This window comes from Camarhynchus parvulus, chromosome 19 (assembly GCF_901933205.1).
Source record: "Camarhynchus parvulus chromosome 19, STF_HiC, whole genome shotgun sequence".
NCBI classification, from domain to species: Eukaryota; Metazoa; Chordata; class Aves; order Passeriformes; family Thraupidae; genus Camarhynchus; species Camarhynchus parvulus.
Window position 1 is genome coordinate 819,705 of NC_044589.1, and position 18,824 is coordinate 838,528.

The following is an 18,824-nucleotide window of genomic DNA, read 5'->3' on the forward strand; positions in this document are numbered from 1 at the left end:
CAGCTCCCTGACTTGCCCTCCTTGAGTGTCCTCAGCAAGCTGCAAACTTTAAGAACTTAAAGTGTAAATTCAGGAGAAAAAGGTGTGATTTATTCTTATTTCTCCGTGGTGGGGGAAGAAACCTGTGCTGGAGGATGCCTGGCAGTGAGCTGAGCCCCACTCCCATGCAGTTTGTCAGCACTGTTGCTGTAGGAAGTGAAGATAAAAGTGGAACACCTCTATTTTGAGCAGTTTCTACATCCTGGGAGCAAGCTGAGGAGCAGGGAATGCTTTCCTGGCTCAGCTGTGCTCTTGCTGTCATGTCCCAGTATTGCCCAGAACTGTTGGAAAACCTGTCAGTGCAGGTCATGGTTCTTCAGGCAAGGCAGGTATGAGCTGTGCCTGCAGGGCTTAAAATCCTTTGTGGCCTCACAAGTAACTTGGTGCAATTAGTTGACACCTTGAAATATATTTCAATTATATTTACTTCTAGGCAGGCAGTCCCAAAATCACTTTGCAGTTATTGGAAAGACAAATGCTGGGAGAACTTGGTGTGAGAACTATTCAATATTGTTTCCATTTTTTTGGAACTTCCAGAAGGAGCTCTTTTTAGCTGCTTTATGCTTGGTTGTTGTTGTTTTTCCCAAAACAACTATAAAAGCAATGACATTTTATGTTTGGTAAAATATAAGATGTTATTGCTTTTATAACAATTAGATAGAACTCGGTGTGAGAACTATCTGGTGATTTCATCAGATCTGAAAAAGAAAATAAATACAGATGTCTGTCTCCCTCTTTAAATACCTGTGCCAGCTGCAGTCCCCTTGTGTCAGTGGAAGTGTGGCAGCAGCTCTCTGACCAACACACAACTTTCCCAGTCATCATGCTGGAAAAAGGCTGTGAGAAGATCAGAGAAAAAAATGAGAAACAATTCTTAGCTTGCTGCACCTGTTGTTGTGAACACATGGAATGTGTTATAGAGATTTGTTTGCCAAAAGGTGGTTTCTTAATTAGTGATAGTGTTTTAATTAAAGGACCAGTCAAGCCCAGTTGTATCATAACTATCTATAAAAACAATGGGTTTATTAATAAAAACAGAGATTGATCAGCCTTCTGTGAATCATAGAGTCTATATTAATTATTACCTGGCCGGGGGCCTGTTACTACACAGTGCTGGCATCTCTAATCCTCTTATCTAAACCTCTTCTCTCTGAATATCCTCTCTCTGGCAGGTCAGTGGCACAAAGACAGGAGTGGTGCACCTCACGTTGGGTGCCAATAAAAATGCGGTGTTACAGTGATAGGTGCTGCTGCCTGTCCCCTGTCCCCAGCAAGCCTCTCCTGTGGAGAGCCAGGCTGAGTTAACATTCAGGCAATGCAGTCAAACCTCCACTCAACACTCACCACAGCTGGCTCAGTGATAGAGGCAGGAAAGGCTCTTTTGCAAGGGTTTATTCCAGCAGAGTAACACAGTCACCAAAGGACAAACCCAGGGAAAGAGAAAACCCAGGTGGAGCAGGCAGCTTATAAAGGGGAAGGGGTGGGGGCAGAGCTAAGGGCTGGGCAGGGGCCTGGCCACCAGGGGAAGGCAGGTGGCCACCAGGGGTACCAAGCCAGTGACAGGGGAAGGAGAAACCAGAGGAAGTTGTGACACCAAGTCCATGGGAGACTGTTTTTCCCTTTGGGAGGGATGACTCTGTGGTAAGTAGTTAATGTTTCCAGGGCTGAGGGCCTGGGGGTTGACCAAGGGGGGACGGTTCATGGGATGCTACAAGTGCTGCCATCTCTAATGCTCTTATCTAAACCTCTTATCTCTAAACATTTTCTCTAAAACTCTTCTCTCTGAACATGTTCTCTCTGCAGGTCGGTGGCACAAAGACGGGAGTGGTGCGTTACGTGGGAGAGACGGACTTTGCCAAGGGAGAGTGGTGTGGAGTGGAGCTGGATGAGCCCCTGGGCAAGAACGATGGGGCAGTTGCTGGCACAAGGTACTGGCTGCTCTGAGCCCCTGCACACCTTCTGGGGTGCCTGGGGGGGCAAATGCCATCAGCCCCAGGAGGAGAGTTGATGGGTTTTTTCTTCGAGGTAGGTCTTACGAGCTCTTAGAGGAACCTGTCAGACTTGAGATAGCTTAGCTACTTGGAATGGCATAAAATTAGTAGGATGGCTTCTGAGATAGTGCTGGAAAACAGAAAAGTTTTAATAAATGGTAAAATAACAAAGCTCTTACAGAGAAACAGTGGGCTGGGGACAAGAGGTTCTTGCTCTTGCTAAAAACACTCTACAAAAGTGATTATTTCTTTTGTTCTCTTCTCTTTTTACTTAGGGAGGACTTTTTGGCTTCTGTCTAATTAGGTAGCCTTAGGTTTGAGGTGAAGTCTCAAAGGTCTTATGAAGTGTCTTTTTTACCAATTGAGAAGAGAAACTTCTGGGCTTTTTTTTTCTTTTTTTTTAAGGAGGCAAAGGCTAATTTGGTCACTCTATCAACAGGAGCCACATTGCTACAGAGAGTTAGGGCTGTGCTTGGTTGGACATTGTGGGCTGGGAGGAAGAGTCTAATTTTGAGTCTTTTAGGTTTTTGGATAGCCTTGCAGGGAGATCAATACAAACCTCATCACTGGGCCATTTTAAAGCAGGATCAGATAACTTCTGTGAAGGAGGAACCTGAATGGCTTCAGGAAACAGGAGAAAGTAGGGAGAGAAGATAACTTACAGTGAGATTTAATTTTTGCTAGAAACTGATTCTGTTGATTGTATTAGCTCTGCTTTCTACCACACATTCCTGTCACAAACTGTCTTCTTGTGCTATGTCACCCTGTCAGAACTGCAAAAGACGAAGATTTTACTTTCCTTTCTCCTAACTTAATGTTTTATTCTGTTTTTTCTGGGAACAAATTTCCAGAGGACTGAAAGAACAGTTGGTGGTTGTTTTCTGTCCCTGTACTAATTCTGCAGTGGGATAGGTGTCTGCTGATTGATCTTACCACCTCTGACTCCCTAGGCACCTCCACTCTTTTATTTTCCAAAAAAGCCCTTGTTAGTATCTATAAAAGCAGGCAGAGGCATCTCACAGGCTTGCTGGGAAGCTCTTTCTGTTCATGTGGAATTTAGTTAATGGAATGACCCAGGCCTGGTGGTGTTCAAATCTGAATTATACAGCAGCTCTGACCATGCTTCAAATACAGGTGCAACTGATTCCTTGTCCTACACAAGTTCCTTAAGTTAGAAATACTGTTGGTTTCTTGGAGCTTCTGAAGGAAGTCTGGCTTTAGAGGTGAGATTTATCTTTCACAGAATTAACTAGGTTGGAAAAGACCTTTGATATCATCAAGTCTAACCTATAACTTTGAAACTGAGGTGCTAAGACTTCCTGCCTTGTTAGATCTTAGGTTCTGTAATAAAGGTTTCTTATGTTGGGTCAGCCTTTTTTTTTTTGTCCAGCAGCCATGTGCTTTCATTCAAATGAACAGAAAAGCTGTCTTGTTCAATGTCAGGGCAAGAAAGCAGTAAATGATTGGCAGCAGATGGCTGAGTTTCAGCCTGTTCTCAAAATAAAAGAACCAGGATGGCAGAGAATAAATCATGGACTGAATGCAAAGCTCTGCTTTCTTTATCATACAATTCAAACTATCTGGAAGATTAATCTTCATGGTGCTCAGGAAGTATTTATTGCCTCTGTGCATGTGGAAGGTGTGAAAGGCAGATGTGAGTGTAGTACTGTCTGCCTCTCATCCTCATACCTCTGTTGCTGTGGTTTGGAAATCCACCTTTTGGAAGTCATCTGTCTTCTGAAACTGCTGCATCTTGGCTGAGGCTGTTCTGGCGTGTGCCCTGTCTGCAGAGGCTTCTCCTTTGTTCCACACTGTTCAGAGCAAAGCTGCAGCACTGTCCATGTCTGTCCTTGTGAGCCTTCATCCAGCCTTTGATTTTCTTGTGGCAGGTGCCCATTCAGCAGCAATAGTTTGGAGAAGCTTGCACAGTCAAACCAACTCCCTTGGTGCATGCTGGCACCCCTGAGTGCCTCCCCTGTGTGCTCTGGCAGCCTGGAATTCTTGAGGCTGTGCTGATCTTGTCCTGCCAGGATCAGCCTGGGCAGAGGCTGTCCAGCACTCTGCAGCCTGTGCTTTGGTGATGGTTGCCATCTAGTGAGCACTGGCCAGCAAGCCCAGCACTGCCTGCTGCAGCTGCAGCAGGAGAATAAACCCAAAACTGGAGCTCAAGGCACTGAGGCTGGTGGAAGCAGCAGAGATAGCCCAGAGGCTTTGGTGACATTGGTGACATGAGTTAGTGGTGAACTGGCTGAAATTTGGGGTGGATTATCTCTTTTTCTGGCCCAGAGATGGGGTAAGTGAGAGGTGTTTTAAAAACTTTTATTCTATTTTCAGTCTCATGAGAAATGTGAGACAATACAGATGTTATAATTCACACTATCACAATCAGAAGCCAACTATATCTTAATTACAATACACTGTAAGTATTTCTTGGCTTATCAGCTTTTGCTACACCATGCTGTAAATGCCTTAAAGCTAATAATCTAAAATTACCCCTCATGGGTCTTACTACAATGCATCTTTCATACTTCTATTTCTCTCAAGTATCCAGTCTTATTTGTAAGGCCATCCTTTGAAACTTTTTTCTTGCTCCATTTCTCTCTCAGCAGTGTCTGTCCTGTTCCATGGCATTTCTAAGTCAGCATTTCTTATCTCAAGGTTTGCACACAGATGTACACTGTGTGGGATTTCTGTCAGGCTTCGAGAGTTCTCTATGAATCCATTTCCCACAGTGGCACAGTGATTTTCCTGCAGGTTCAGGTGTGGATATGCACCAAGGGCAGGCCCTGGGGCTGGGCTTTCCCAGCAGCTGTGGCTCTCCAGTGGAGGCTGCTGTAGGCTGTGGATCAGTAGCAGTGGCCCAGGGGACAGGGTGTCACTGTGGGGAGCCCCTCTGTGCATCAGATGGTGCTGATGTGCACTGAGCTTTGCTGCATCTGCTCTCTTGTCTGCACAGGAGACTGCAGAGGTGCTGGTGTGGTTTGGTTTGGTGTCAGTTCCACAAAGCCAAGCCAGTTCCATGCACTCATCTCTAGTAATTTAAATTTACCTGTTTATTTTACTGTTCTCCCTTCTCCCTCTGCTCCAGTCAGAATCCTTGCTCACTAAACTGCCCAGACCTTTTACTTTTGCACTCTTTGTCAGCCTTGGACACTGAAGATTTTTCCATCTATTTCAACATTTCCTGTGCTGTTTTCCACCTGCAGTTTGCATTGCCATCACTTTTCTGCCCTGTTTCCTCTCTGTAATGTGAGTACTGAGCTCCTCCACACTCAGTGAGAGCAGCTCTTGGTTTTCATGTAGATTTTTTTTTCTGCCAAGTGGTTTGGACCCAATTCCTGCTTCTGAATTATAAAAGTTAATTGCAACCACTTTCAATCTGGACTGAAAGAAAATGGGCAGACATAGTGATGCAAGTTTGAACTTGCTAAGAGCTGTCAGAGGCTTTTAAGGGAATTAACATTTGGGACTGTTGTGCAGCCACAGTACCAGGCTGTGCTTACAGCAGGCAGAGCTGTGGAAGGGGCTGTTGGCCTGCCTGTGCCTACTGGAATTTGGGAAAATGATGCTGAGCAGGGCTTTGGCAGGTTTGCAAGAGGACAGCCTGTGGTGTGGCTGGTTTTTAAAACCCAAAGGCCTGTGTTGGCAGGAAGTCAAGGAGGCTGAGAGATTTGGGGTCGTAGAGGGGTTGTTTAAAGTTCGTTATAGAAAAAACATGGATCTGATGTTTAAAATTTAATTTTATTCTCATCTGGCTGGAGATCAGGCTGTTCCCTGGCCTCCCAAGCACACAGGGGTCTGCCTGTGACACAGCTGTATGGCTGCCAGCTCTTAAAAAAATAAAAGGGAGTTGGGGAAACAGCTGCTCACATCTGGAGAGAGAGAAAACTTGTGCTAGTAAAACTGGATTTGCGTAATTTAGTCATTAGAACCTGCTTTTTTATATTAACATAGGCCAGATTGTTTTATGAGCCTGTATTTAGTCCTAGTGTTGCTGGGAGGCCTGTGAGGAAGCTCTTAGAGGAGCTTTTTGTGTTGGCTGCTCCCCTGGAACTCAGGGACACCATGCTGGAGGTGATCTGGTTTTTCTTGCTGCAGTGCAGCTGGGCAGCAGCAAATGAACCTTGGCTTTGCTGGTCAGCCAAGGCCCTGAGGGAGTTTCCAGGGTTTGACACTGACTTGTGGCTCGTTTTTATTCTGGAAGAGGGCTCTGGAGACACAGAATCATTGGGCTCAGTTGTGGAAGAGACCATGCACTGTAATTATCTGGTCCTCCCTTTTCCATGCTTTCATCTTTCCAAGTTTGATGGCATAGGAAGCAGTTTCTCTGCCACCCAAAGGAGGTGGCACACGCTGGAGTTTGCTGTAATTGTATTTTTAGCTTCAAAGGTTTGAGCTGCTGTTTTGGGAGGAAAGATTTTTACCCTGTGGAACATTTATACAGAGCTGTGTGATTCACATCTTTTTATTTGAGAGAGTCACAGGGTGGTCAGGTTGGAAGGGACCACAGTTGGTCACCTAGTCCAACCTTCCTGCTCAGGAAGGGTCATCCCAGAGCACATGGCATAGTATTGTCTCCACAAGGTTCTGGAATATCTCCACACTTTCTCTGGGCAGCCTGTTCAGGCCTTTTTAGCTGGGACTTCCAGCCTGTGGCCTCTTGTCTCATTGCTGAGCTCACGGAGTAGAGCCTTGTCCATCTTCTGACATCTCCCTGCAGACACACTTTACTACATCAGTATCCTCAGAGCAGGGTAAAGAGCACACCCAAGTTTTGGGAAGGCTGGTTGTGAGGAAGGAGTGCCTGTGCTGTGGCTGTGTTTATGTTCTGGGATTTGTGCTCTCCAGGCTACCAGCTGTGTCTTTCCTGGCATCTCACCAAAGTGCACAGCAGCTGGTGCTTGGCAATTACCTCAGGTCCCCCTGCTAAAGCACCACAAATGCAAACATGGAGATTGCCAGTGCTGCAAGCAGGAAAGAAGAATCCAACTGTTTGTACACAGGAAAGTAGTTGTTTAGCCAGGAGAAAAGGAGACTCAGAGGTGACCTTATCATTCTCTACAACTCCCTGAAAGGTGGCTGTGCTCAGGTGGGGCTGGGGTCTTTCACCAGGCAGCACTGACAGAACCAGAGGACACAGTCTTATGCTGCATCAAGTGAAAAAGAGGTTGGATGTTAGGAAAAAGTTTTTTACTGAAAGGGTGATAAAGTGCTGGAATGGTCTGCCAGGAGGGGTGGTGGAGTCCCCATCCCTGGGTGTGTTTAACAAAGCTTGGATGTGGCACTGGGTGCCAGGGTTTAGATGAGGTGCTGGGGCTGCGTTGGACTTGATGATCTTGAAGGTCTCTTCCAACCTGGTCATTCTGTGATTCTGTGAAACAATTCCACAGCAAAGCACCCAGAGATGAGCTGTGGGTTTTGTACTGCTTGCCAGTGCCATTCTGCAAGGCTTGGGTGAGATGGCTGCTCTGCCTCTTCTCACTTGGTGCATCTCCTGTATTCCAGGTATTTCCAGTGCCCACCCAAGTTTGGCCTCTTTGCTCCCATCCACAAGGTGATCCGCATCGGGTTCCCATCAACCAGCCCTGCCAAGGCAAAGAAGAGCAAGAGGATGGCCATGGGGGTGTCAGCCCTGACCCACAGCCCCAGCAGCTCCTCCATCAGCTCCGTGAGCTCTGTGGCCTCCTCGGTCGGGGGCAGGCCCAGCCGCAGTGGGCTGGTGAGTACCTGCTGGGGGTCTCTGCTCCTCACTCCACCTTTGTGACCCAACTTCACAAAACAGGAGGGTTGGGGTTTTCTTCCAGTGCAGCTGCTCCTTCACCATTCATGGAGTGAGGGGAATGGAGTGTGGGGCTGTCGCTCCCCTCACAGTTGTCAGAACCCAGGACATTGCTCTGACTGCCCTGGAGGACTCAAGACCCTGGCAGGGAGCTCAGAGACCTTGGCACAGAGTCACAAACACCTGTGCCTTTGATTTTACCCCATGGAAACAATTACCAACTTTGTGTGAAGAGTTACAAGCCACAAGAGTTTGAGTAGAATGTTAGTGAATTTATCACAGGGTGAAAATGTAGAATTTTGGGGATTTAGAATGGGGGTTCAGGAGGCAAGATGGAGGAATCAGGGCGTGTTCTGTCCTTCTTCTCCTTCTTGTCCTCCATCTTCTGCTGTGATGGTGACACTTCTGGATTGGTTTAGAGTAGAGACAGACTGTCTAACACAGGTCATAGGTATTGGAAAATTATTGTAAATAAAGTACACGTAGTTTTTAGTATAAAAAGATAACACTGCCCCGAGGGTGTCAGTGTGCCTCAACCCGACCTGCTGGACAGATCTCAGCAGGTCACAGAAAGAATGTAATAGATAGGAGAAAAATAAACAACCTTGAGAACCAGAACAGAAGAATCCTGACTCCTTCTTTGGCTGCCAGGCTGGAAAATGAGACTGTCTGACACATCTCAGGGTTGTCCTGACCACAGAGACTCCGAGACACAGTCTCCCTCCAAGTAAGGGACACCAAGCAGCTGTGACCATTGAAGAGCTTGAAGTGCAGTTTGTAGTGGGATGAATCTCAGTTCTGCTGTCAAGAGCAGGTGTAGAAGGGATCCCTGCAGAAAAAGGACACTGCTTCCAGTCTCACATGGTCATGCTGCTCCACTGAGCAGCTGTGCAAAGCTCCTGCTGTGGAGGGTGACAATGTCCTGGGTCACATGCCTGGGGTTTTGGCAGGTGCTCAAGCAGGCAGAAAGCAGAGCAGGCAGTGATCCTATTAAAAGTTCTGGCTCTGCTGTGGTGCTGCTGCAGAACACCCACGGCCCTCTTGGCTGGGGACAAGGGTGCAGTGTCATTCCTGGGAGTGCATCAAATAACCCCAAACTGATCTCCACTAGATCTCAGTCTACCCAGCTGAGCTCACTCTTTGGGATTTCATCAGTGCAGGCCATCAATAAAATGTACCTAAGAAGGCAGGTGATAGAGTGCATGATAATTTTCCCTGACCCAGTTCCCACCCCATGTTGTGTCCTTTGGGAAATGCTGTGTTCACTGCATTGCAGAAGAGCAGTTGAGCTTGTGAGCATTGTCCAGATATTTCTCAGACTTCACCTCCCCTGTAGGGCCCAGAGCTGGAGCTGCAGCTCTCCTCAGCTGAATAAATGATCATTAGGTGAGCAGCATTCCAGGTTTAACCCGGGACTTCAGCTGTTCTGGGCTGGAAAGGACACAGCTTTACCCTGTCACTGACATACTTTATTAAAATACTTTCGCTAGGATTTTTCTCCTGAGAAGCTGGGAAGCCTCAGAAAAGAAATGTAAACAATAACTATCTGATGGCTGTGCAGTGTGGTCTGGAGATGGTTTACCAACAGGTGCATCTTTGACTGGTCTCATGTGAATTGTTTTTAATTAATGGCCAATGACAGCCAGCTGTGTCGGACTCTCTGGTCAGTCACAGGATTTTATTATTCATTCTTTTCTAGCTTTCTGATGTCTCCTTTCTCTTTCTTTAGTACAGTTTTAGTATATAATTTTCTTTTAATATAATATATATCATAAAATAATAAATCAGCCTTCTGAAACACGGAGTCAAGATTCTCATCTCTTCCCTCGTCCTGGGGACCCTCAAACACCGTCACATTACACATCTTTTTCACTCTTTCCCAGCTGACAGAGACCTCGTCTCGCTATGCCAGGAAGATCTCTGGCACCACAGCCCTGCAGGAGGCCCTGAAGGAGAAGCAGCAGCACATTGAGCAGCTGCTGGCAGAGCGGGACCTGGAGAGGGCAGAGGTGGCCAAGGCCACCAGCCACATCTGTGAGGTGGAGAAGGAGATTGCCATCATGAAGGCCCAGCACGAGCAGGTAGGGGGTGGTAGCTCTCAAATGTCTGAATATTTGATATCCCCCAGAAGTGTCAGATCATAATGTTACTTATTTATTTAAAAAATACGGATATTGATCTAGTACTGATATCCAACAGTGACGGACAAAATCTCTTTAACAGTTTAGAGTTAGAAAGTGTGTGTTTATTGTGGGATAGCTCCCAAATACACACTGCAATTTACAGGTGATTACAGAGCCCTTTTATCTATACAACTATTGAATACCCAAAATACAAATGCATATTCATAACTTTGGTACATCTCATTCCCCACTTCGTATGATAATTAGTCCAAAAGCCATTAAGCATGAGTAGTTTGTTCCTTGAAATGGGTCAGTGGTTCCTTTCATGGGGAGGGGTCCCAAAATGAGGAAATAAAGGAAATCTTCCTTGTTCTGACCTTTCTACCTTCTCAATGCAAATATGACAAATGAACCCTTGGTAGAACTCCCATTCCCCATCTTCAATTGGTTTCAGAACAGAGGAGGCCTACAATTGTCTTATGTTCCTAAAAACTATTTATCAGTTTCTATATTCTTTACAAACCCAGCTAACCAAACATTGTGTTGACAAGCAATCAATTATTAATTAACTACTAACTCTTAACTTCATCAAGGCCTACCCATTTACTTTAATTAACTCCAGTAAAACTTATCTCTAACTAAAATCTTAGCTCCTCTAAAATCTCTAAATTCCTTCAAGTTTATTTCTCATTACCACTGTGTGTGAAACTGGGGCTCTGAATTTCTGCCTTTTCTGTTCTAAGGTGTGTTATAGTTGCCTCTTTGAGCCAGGTCTTATAAGCTCTCTGAGGTCTATAACACACCCAAGATGGCTTAGCTACCCCTAGAAGCATAAAAATCAGCAAGATGGCATTTGTTGCAGTGTTAGAAACAAAAAAAAGTTATATAAAAGGCAAAATAACAAACAAAAAAACCCCGAGCCAAGTGCCAAGGATTCTTGCTCCTGATAAAACACTTCACAAAAGTGATTAGTTTCTTTGTTCGCTTCTTTTTCTAGTAAATTTCCCAAACAGAACTTTTTAGCTTCTGTCCAATTAGCTGTCCTTAAGTTGAAGTCCCCTAGGCCTATGAAGTGACTTTTTCACTTAATCAAAAAGAGAAACTTCTGAGCTTCTTTCCTTTTTGAAAGGACAAAAATTAATTTTGTCACTCTGTCAACAAAAAACCCATTCCTATAGAGGCTCTTCCTCCACCCTCCCAGCATCACATGTGCTGTCACTGCCCTGAGCCAGGAGCAGGGAAAGGACTGTGCCAGATCAGAGGCACCAGATAGTTTGTATTTGCTGGATCAATACATTTCAGTGCTGAAATGCAAATTTGTTCCCCTCAGCCACTGAACCTGGCTGTGGCTGGGACTGCATTGCAGTGATTTTATGGTGCCCAGTTCATATGGCACTGCTTTCCCACCAGAGAGGATGTCTTTGTAACACTAATAAAGGCAAGAAATCTGGAAGGAAAACAGGCTGATCATATTAGGTTGGTGTTTGTTTGTTTGTTTTTTGCACAAACATTTGTACAGAGGCTATTTTATGTATTAAAACAGTTAAAGAGGGTTGTGTTTGTGCTATTTGTCAGTATGTGGTTCTTCACTGTCTGCTGCTGTCCTAAATTCTTTACTCATGCTTTTAAAGCCAAGTGAGCTACCTGGGAGCAGGGATGGCACTGTATGTTTGAGTGATGGGTCACACCTGCCTGTCAGAAATGCAGGAGAAATTGGGAAATCAATTGCAAGCTGACATTTTTCTTGTGTATTGTGTTTTCCAGTAATTATCAGTAACAAATGAATTAACAGAAGTCTGAAATAACCTCTTGTGCTTCATGACTGGGGCTGGGTTGCACTGGCAACCTCTGACCAAATTTTCAGAACTTTTCAGGCTTCAAGTTCTTAACTCTAATCAGAGCTGGAGTCTCCAAAAGGGTCAGGTCAGAGAGGCACTGAAGGATGGATCCCTTACAGCTGCTGGAGATGGAGCAGTTTTTGTTGTCTTAATCCCTACATCCTGAGCTCTTTGGAAAATGTGCTCTTGCCACAGCATCCTCTGAAACAGATCAGACTTTCTGTTCCCTGGTTCTGACCCTTTCTTGAGCAGCTTTGTGCTACTTCAGACAAGGCTAACTTTGTGTCTTGGGCTCATTTTTTACTCCAGTATGTCACAGAGGCAGAAGGAAACCTGCAGCGAGCACGAGCCTTGGTGGATGGGATGCAGAAGGAGAAGATTGAGCTGCTGAACCAGCTGGAAGAGGAGAAGAGGTAAAGCAGGAGTGGAGGGGTGTGAGGAGGTGAAGTCATGTGTGGACAGCGCTGAAGCCTTTGGGTGGTTTTGACTTAAGGATACAGTGAAATAAAAATTGGGTCATAAACAGGCCTGTGCACCTTGGGCCTGTACAGCCTCCTGTACAGCCTGGATTTGCTGAGGTCCCCTTCCTCCCCTCCATCTGTGATGGGCTGATCTTGAGGATGATCTTTGTGAGGAAGGGAAGCCAAACTGGAGTGCAGCCTTAGTGCAGTGTGATTCACAGGCCCCCATCCATGCAAATCTCCTGGTGCACACATTTCCCCTCTGGATCAGAGTGAAGATCTGCAGGTCTTTCTTGGAGTCCAGGTACTCCATGTGTATAATTAAACTCTTCAGTGGGACTAGAAAAACATTTCTGTGTATTAAATAACTGAAAACAGTGTTGATTTCAATTATTGATGCCCCTCCTGAGGATGAAATGTTCTTTCATGCCTAAGTTTCCCCATAGTCCTGGTAGGCAGCTGATGTTCCCAGCTCTAGGAGGCCCTTTAACCCCAGACAGCTGAGTTTTCCTCTAAATATCAACAGATGCCTCCCTCCTCTAATTAGAGGAGGTTTAGACAAGGAAGCTTGTTTATGAAGTTAGTTATGTACACTCTCAGCTATTTTTATCTGTAACAGAATCACAATCCTTACATCTGGCTACTAACTAAACATCCTCAGCCTTTTTCTTTATAATCAGTAAAGAGAAAAAGAGGGATGAGTCTAGCAGAAAATGGAATTATTTTCTACTGTTACTGGCATGTGTCTTCCAAAAGAGAAGAGTTTCCTTGGCATGTCTGTGTTAATGTGTGTGGTTTTATTGCATTTATGCATGACTGGCCTGTAAACTCTGTGGGGAAGGCTCTTCTGTCTGCCAGGGTAGCTCACAGTTCCCCACCCTCTGCCAAGGAGGCAGAGGATCCCATTCCCTTGGGATATTTTGTATGGATTTGGCACAGGAATTGCCCAGTGCTTGGATAACAAGGTTTAAATAATCCAGTGAAACCTGGTTGTGCTTTGTTTGTTTTCAGGATCATGTGTCACAGAACGGTAATTGTGTGTCTGAGGGGATGCACTTTACAAAAAGGCCACTTTTGTGTGTGGAAAGCTGCTTGAAACTGTCCTGTTCCATGGGGCTTGCTGCTCAGTTTCTGCTGAGCTTTTCTATCCAAAGGTGGTCTGAATCCCTCCCAGACTTTGATTCTGCAGGCCATGATGGGATTTTTTAATATTGGGTTGTTACTCTCATATTTTCTGAAAAATCTTTTCACCAAAATCTTTTCTCCTAAAAAGCTGAGAAGCTTCAGAGAATTATCTAATTGCTTCTCCTGTGTTTTGCTGCTTTAAAATGTAGTATAGAAATTGTTTATCCAACATATAAATTGTTTTTAATTAATAACCAATCACAGTCCAGCTGTGTCAGACTCTGAAGAATCAGTCACAAGTTTTCATTATCATTCTTGTTAAACCTTCTGTCTATATCGTTCTCTTTCTTTAATATAGTTTTAGTATGGTATTAATATAATATAATATAATATAATATAATATAATATAATATAATATAATATAATATAATATAATATATATATATAATATAATATAATATAATATAATATATACAATATGATTAATATAATAAAATATAATAATAAAATAATAAATTAACCTTCTAAAAACATAAAATCAAATTCCTCATCTCTTACCTCATCCTAAAAACCTCACAAACTCAACACTGCTCCATGGGGCTTGCAGCTCATTTTCTGCTGAGTTTTTGTATCCAAATGTGGTCTGTATCCCTCTCAGACTTTGATTCTGGAGGCCATGATGTGATTTTTTTTAATATTGGGTGGGTGGTTTTAATTTTATTTTATTTATTTATTTAATTTATATATATATATGTAATTTTTTGGGCAGCTTTTCCATTTGTTGGCAATGACCTCTCCATTGATGGTTGCAGTGGTCCATAGAACTTGGTTAACAGTGGAAAGGCTGATGTGCAGTGGCTGCTGAGACAGAGGTGCTGAGCTGAGAGTTCTGATTGCTCTGTTTGTCCCTTCTGATTGCTCTGTGTGTCCCTTTCCTTCCCCAGGAAAGTGGAGGACTTGCAGTTCCGGGTGGAGGAAGAATCCATTACAAAAGGGGATCTGGAGGTAATTCCTTATGATCTTGCCAAAATGTGGGATCCAGAGTTGCAAAAATTACTCTGGATGTGGTAGAAATTACTCACTTGAGTAATTTCTGCCACTTTTTGCTCCCCTCTAACAATACTTTACTGATGTGCTGTGTGATTTACTGCTGTGAGCTGTCAGGATTGTTCTTTGGTGTGGTGCCCAAGGGCTGCTCACACCTGGGGCTGCTTGGAATTCATCTGTCACTCTGAGTTGCCAAGCCATGTGAAAATCTGTGTCTGAATGTGTTGAACTTACATTTTTCCACCTCTATAAATTAATTGACAGTTCGATTCCTGTCCCTGTGGTGTCCTGCTCTCAGCAGCTCATGGGCACATGGAGTCTCCTGCCTGGATGCTGTTTTAATTCCAGCCAAAATGCTGTGTATGCTGAGGTATCCTCATGTGGAATTCACTGCCTGGAGTGTGGGTTTGGCACTAGGTTTTGATAATATTTGGGTTTTTGAATCCACATCTTTTTCTCCCCTCCTTCAGAGGTTAAATGAGGCACATAAAATACAGAGCCATCTGAATATAAATGGCGTTTATGTCGCCATCTGTGAATACATGTACAATGATATTTTGCAAGCATAAAACATGGGTTTTTTTAAAACTTCTGTTTCTATAATTTGTACAAAACTTGCAAGCCTTGCTTTATTGTAGGGAAGGGCAGAAAATCCTTAAAACCCTGCCCCTGGGAAGGGCTGTTGCTCAGGGATGCTGTTGCAGTGAACATTGTGCAGGCTGAAGGGATGTTGGGATGAAGTGATGTTGGCCCTTGAGTGGGAGGCTTTTCCATGGGGAAAAGGGAACAGAAAATCTTTCTGTGGAAGCAAGGCTCTGCTCTCCAAATGTAAATCAAGGGAGTTTTCTGTCTCTTTAGCTGCAGTGCCAGGTTAGTAACAGCCAGAAATGTCAAGGGCCCTGCTCCTGTGCTTCACTGTCACTCATAGCAATAAAAGCCCAGGAAAATGGGAAATCTAGGAAATGGATATGTTGCTGTGGCTGTGATCCTGTTGGCATAAACCTCTCTTCTTCATCCAGAAGCTGAAGGAGATGTTTGACAGGGTGTAAATTAGCAGTGCACTGCTAGCAGACCTTTGTGGGAGCACAGCAAGTGCAGTTTCTGCCTGTTGTGTGGGAGCAAAATCAGATTTCTGTTCATCCCTGAGCTGACAGCTTTCTCACAGTGCCCTAGGGAAGGGTGGTTGGTGCATGCATCATTCCCTTTGAGAGCAGTGAATTGTCCCTTTCTAAGCTCCAAGTGTTTAAGCCTGGCTGTGTAATTGTGGCAGTGGGACCAGGGTTGGTATATTTGGATTTTTTTTTTTTTTAAGCCACTATGATGATAAGCTGCTATGGCTAAGGGCTCCCATTCTCAGTTTGGGACTCACAGTCTTGGATTTAATTTTCCTTTGGGCTGAGAAGGAATTGTTTTGCAATGGGGATGTGGCCAAGCTTTCAGCAGGACATTATGGTCCTGTCCTCACTTCCATGCTTGTCTGTACAAAAGGACAAATAATTTAGGAATGCTTGATTTCCCCTGACCCAGGGAACTGGCATTCTCTCTATGAGCCCAGCATCAGTCCCAGCACAGGCTCTGGCAGAGGGCTTGGCTGGGGCCAGATTTTACATCTTGTCTGCCTAATTTGCATGTCCAGACTGAATGATTGACCCACTGGAGTTAATTCTCACCTTCCTGCTGTTTTTTGTGGAGACAGTTAAGCTTTCCAGAAGCAAGTAATTAACTGGAAGAAAAAAATGTGTTGCTGGCCTGAAGATACAGAGAGATCAAGGTTTTGGACTTTGATAGAGCAGCTGTGGATTTAGCCCTGAAATGTAGTTATGAATTCAGCCCAGTTTTGATCCTGCTTGGCAGCTGATGCTGTAGTGATTTGGGAGATGAAAAACAAATGCAGGAAAAGCTTTCAAGAGCTTTGAAAGATGAAAAGCTAATGTAGGAAAAGCTTTCAGGAAAGACTTTTTGTGGTGGAAAACCATGGTTTACAGGAAGTATTATCCTCATCAAGGAACTCTCTCGTGCTCATCTCCTGCATCCTGCAGCATGCCTTGAATGCCAGTGGAAGTCAGTTTATAATTTGTGAACAGTAATTTAAGGCTAATAGCTGCAAATAAATCTGAAATTAATATCTGGGCTTCCTCAAAGTGCAAGAAAACTTTGGATGTGAGGTTGTGACTCATACTGGCTAGTACTAGCAAACCAATTTACACCAAATAATGAAGGATTGAATGTAAACCTAAAATTTAAGGACTGTAAAACAGTTAATCTACTTTTTTCCATGGTTTTTTGTTTGTTTTTTTCCCCTCTATTTTAATATGTTTTTCCAGAGTTGGAAAATAGCAGAATTAATAGATACTGAGCAAGAATATCTGGTGGGACTGAGAGCTTGATTGGGCACTTGTGTAAACCTAGAGAGAATCTCTTTGACAAGTCCAGAGATGAGTTTTGTAATAGGTCAGCAAATATCTGATGTGCTGCCACCAGTTAATTAATTGGTATCAACAGATTTCTTTTTTTTGTGAAATCAATTCTGGAGCTCCCTCTCGAGATGTGAATCTTTGAGCTTTACAGGGAGCAGAATTAATTTTATTTAATTAATTAAATGCCTCTTTTTTTTTTTTAATTAGGATGCAATAAGCCAACCTCTACACTTAAGTTATATTATTTGGGGCTTTGATAATATTTGGGTTTTTGAATCCACATCTTTTTCTCCCCTCCTTCAGGGGTTAAATAAGGCACATAAAATACAGAGCTATCTGAATATACATGGCAGTTATGTCACCATCTATGAATTCATGTACAATGATATTTTGCAAGCATAAAACACGGATTTTTAAAAAATTTCTGTTTCTATAATTTGTACTCAACTTGCCAAGCCTTGATTTATTGTAGGGAAGGGCAGAAAATCCTTAAAACTGGCTCCAATAGAAAGAGGGGGCAGGAAATAATTACATGGAAAATGAAGGGCAAAAAATGGGGGTAAAAATGATTCTGAGCAGGTTTGTTTGCTTTTTTGCTAGATTAATTTTTTTAAATTTCATAGATTAATTAATTCTAAGGAAAATGTGGGTTTTGTAAGCTAAAAAAATGTGAAGGCCAGAGTGTGCATGCACCTTCTCATCTCTCCTCTTTTATTGATAGGGAATTTTACATGATATTACAGTGGTGGTTGTGAAGTGCTGAGCTTTGCTACAAAGTGCAGCTTTATGATATTTCAGCTTTAAAAGTGAAAGGCACTGAAGCAATGCCCAGAGCCAGTGCTCCTGGATTTGGGTAGATAACATGAACTTCTTGTGCTTAGCTGAATCATTTGTCAAAAAAAAAATCAAAAACAACCTTGAAAACAAACCACCAACCAACCAAAAATCTCAAAACCAACCAACGAAAAAAGTTCTGTTTTCTTGCGCCAAAATTAGTAGAGTCTTACTGTACAGAAGTCATTTTGAAATTCATGTCAGGCCTGCTTAAACTGAAAGCACTCATTTACAGAACAGATTGGGATCTCAATTCCCTGATCAGTGCAGTGTGTTTTTTGTTTTACAACATGCCATGCACAGTATGACCTGGGGTTTTTCCCCACTTAGTGTAGGATTCTCACTGTCTCCAGAGCAAAAAGAGGATGGGAACTTCCAGCTCTTTTCAGTCTGCCTTGTGACTCTTCTTGAGGAAAAATGTGGAGAATCATTGCAATGTCTTTGCACTGTCTGTGTATACAAGGGCCTTGTATGGTGGGAGCTTTGCTTTTTAGGAAGTGCCTTCAGCTGATGCAGGAAGACTCTGGAGCAGGTTTCTAATGCAGAAGGATGTTTTCCCATCACAAATTCACTTTTCTTGTGAAGAGCCACTACCAGTACCATGTAAAATCCCGTAGGGACCGTTTCCTGTTTGGTTGGATTTTTCCTCCCTGTCTGGGTTTTTATTCTCTTCCTGTTGTGAACAGCCTTTCCTCGTCTTGTTCTCTGGAGATGATGTTGCAGCCTTCTCTCTCCCTCCCTCTCTCTCTCTCTCTCCCTTCCCTGCTCCCCTCTCCACTGTTCTTTTTTCTCTCTGTGTGAGCAGACTCAGACGCAGTTGGAGCATGCCCGAATTCGGGAGCTCGAGCAGAGCCTGCTGTTTGAGAAGGCACAGGCTGAAAAACTCCTCAGAGAATTAGAGGACACCAGGGTAATGCACCCTCACCTGCCCTGCCTGCAGACAGCGCTTGCACTGCCCTGGTGCTCATCATGCCTTGCTTTGGGTTTCTTTCTTTTGGTTTTTGTGGGGTTGATTGATTTTGGCTTGAACTTAAGCTTCCTTGATTTTGTTTGGTTTTTTATTTGCTCTCTTTCCCAGAAATAGTAGTATGATATGTTTTCTAGCTTTGCTTCTCTTATGGGGAACTCGTTTCTCAGATTGAGCTTGCTTCTCTGCCCCATGCCACCATC

General features: G+C 43.8%; 1 protein-coding gene across 2 annotated transcripts in view; it reads left to right on the top strand.

Moving 5' to 3' along the window:
* CLIP2 (CAP-Gly domain containing linker protein 2) overlaps window positions 1-18,824 on the top strand; it is a 78,969-nt gene that overhangs the window by 43,010 nt on the left and 17,135 nt on the right. The window contains exons 4-9 of one of the 2 annotated variants that reach the window (XM_030962502.1): window positions 1,843-1,967; window positions 7,536-7,749; window positions 9,693-9,890; window positions 12,080-12,183; window positions 14,301-14,361; window positions 18,460-18,564. In XM_030962502.1, coding sequence (XP_030818362.1) covers window positions 1,843-1,967; window positions 7,536-7,749; window positions 9,693-9,890; window positions 12,080-12,183; window positions 14,301-14,361; window positions 18,460-18,564 — 807 coding nt within the window. The remainder of the gene's footprint in view (window positions 1-1,842; window positions 1,968-7,535; window positions 7,750-9,692; window positions 9,891-12,079; window positions 12,184-14,300; window positions 14,362-18,459; window positions 18,565-18,824) is intronic. The other variant, XM_030962500.1, reaches the window with a different exon arrangement.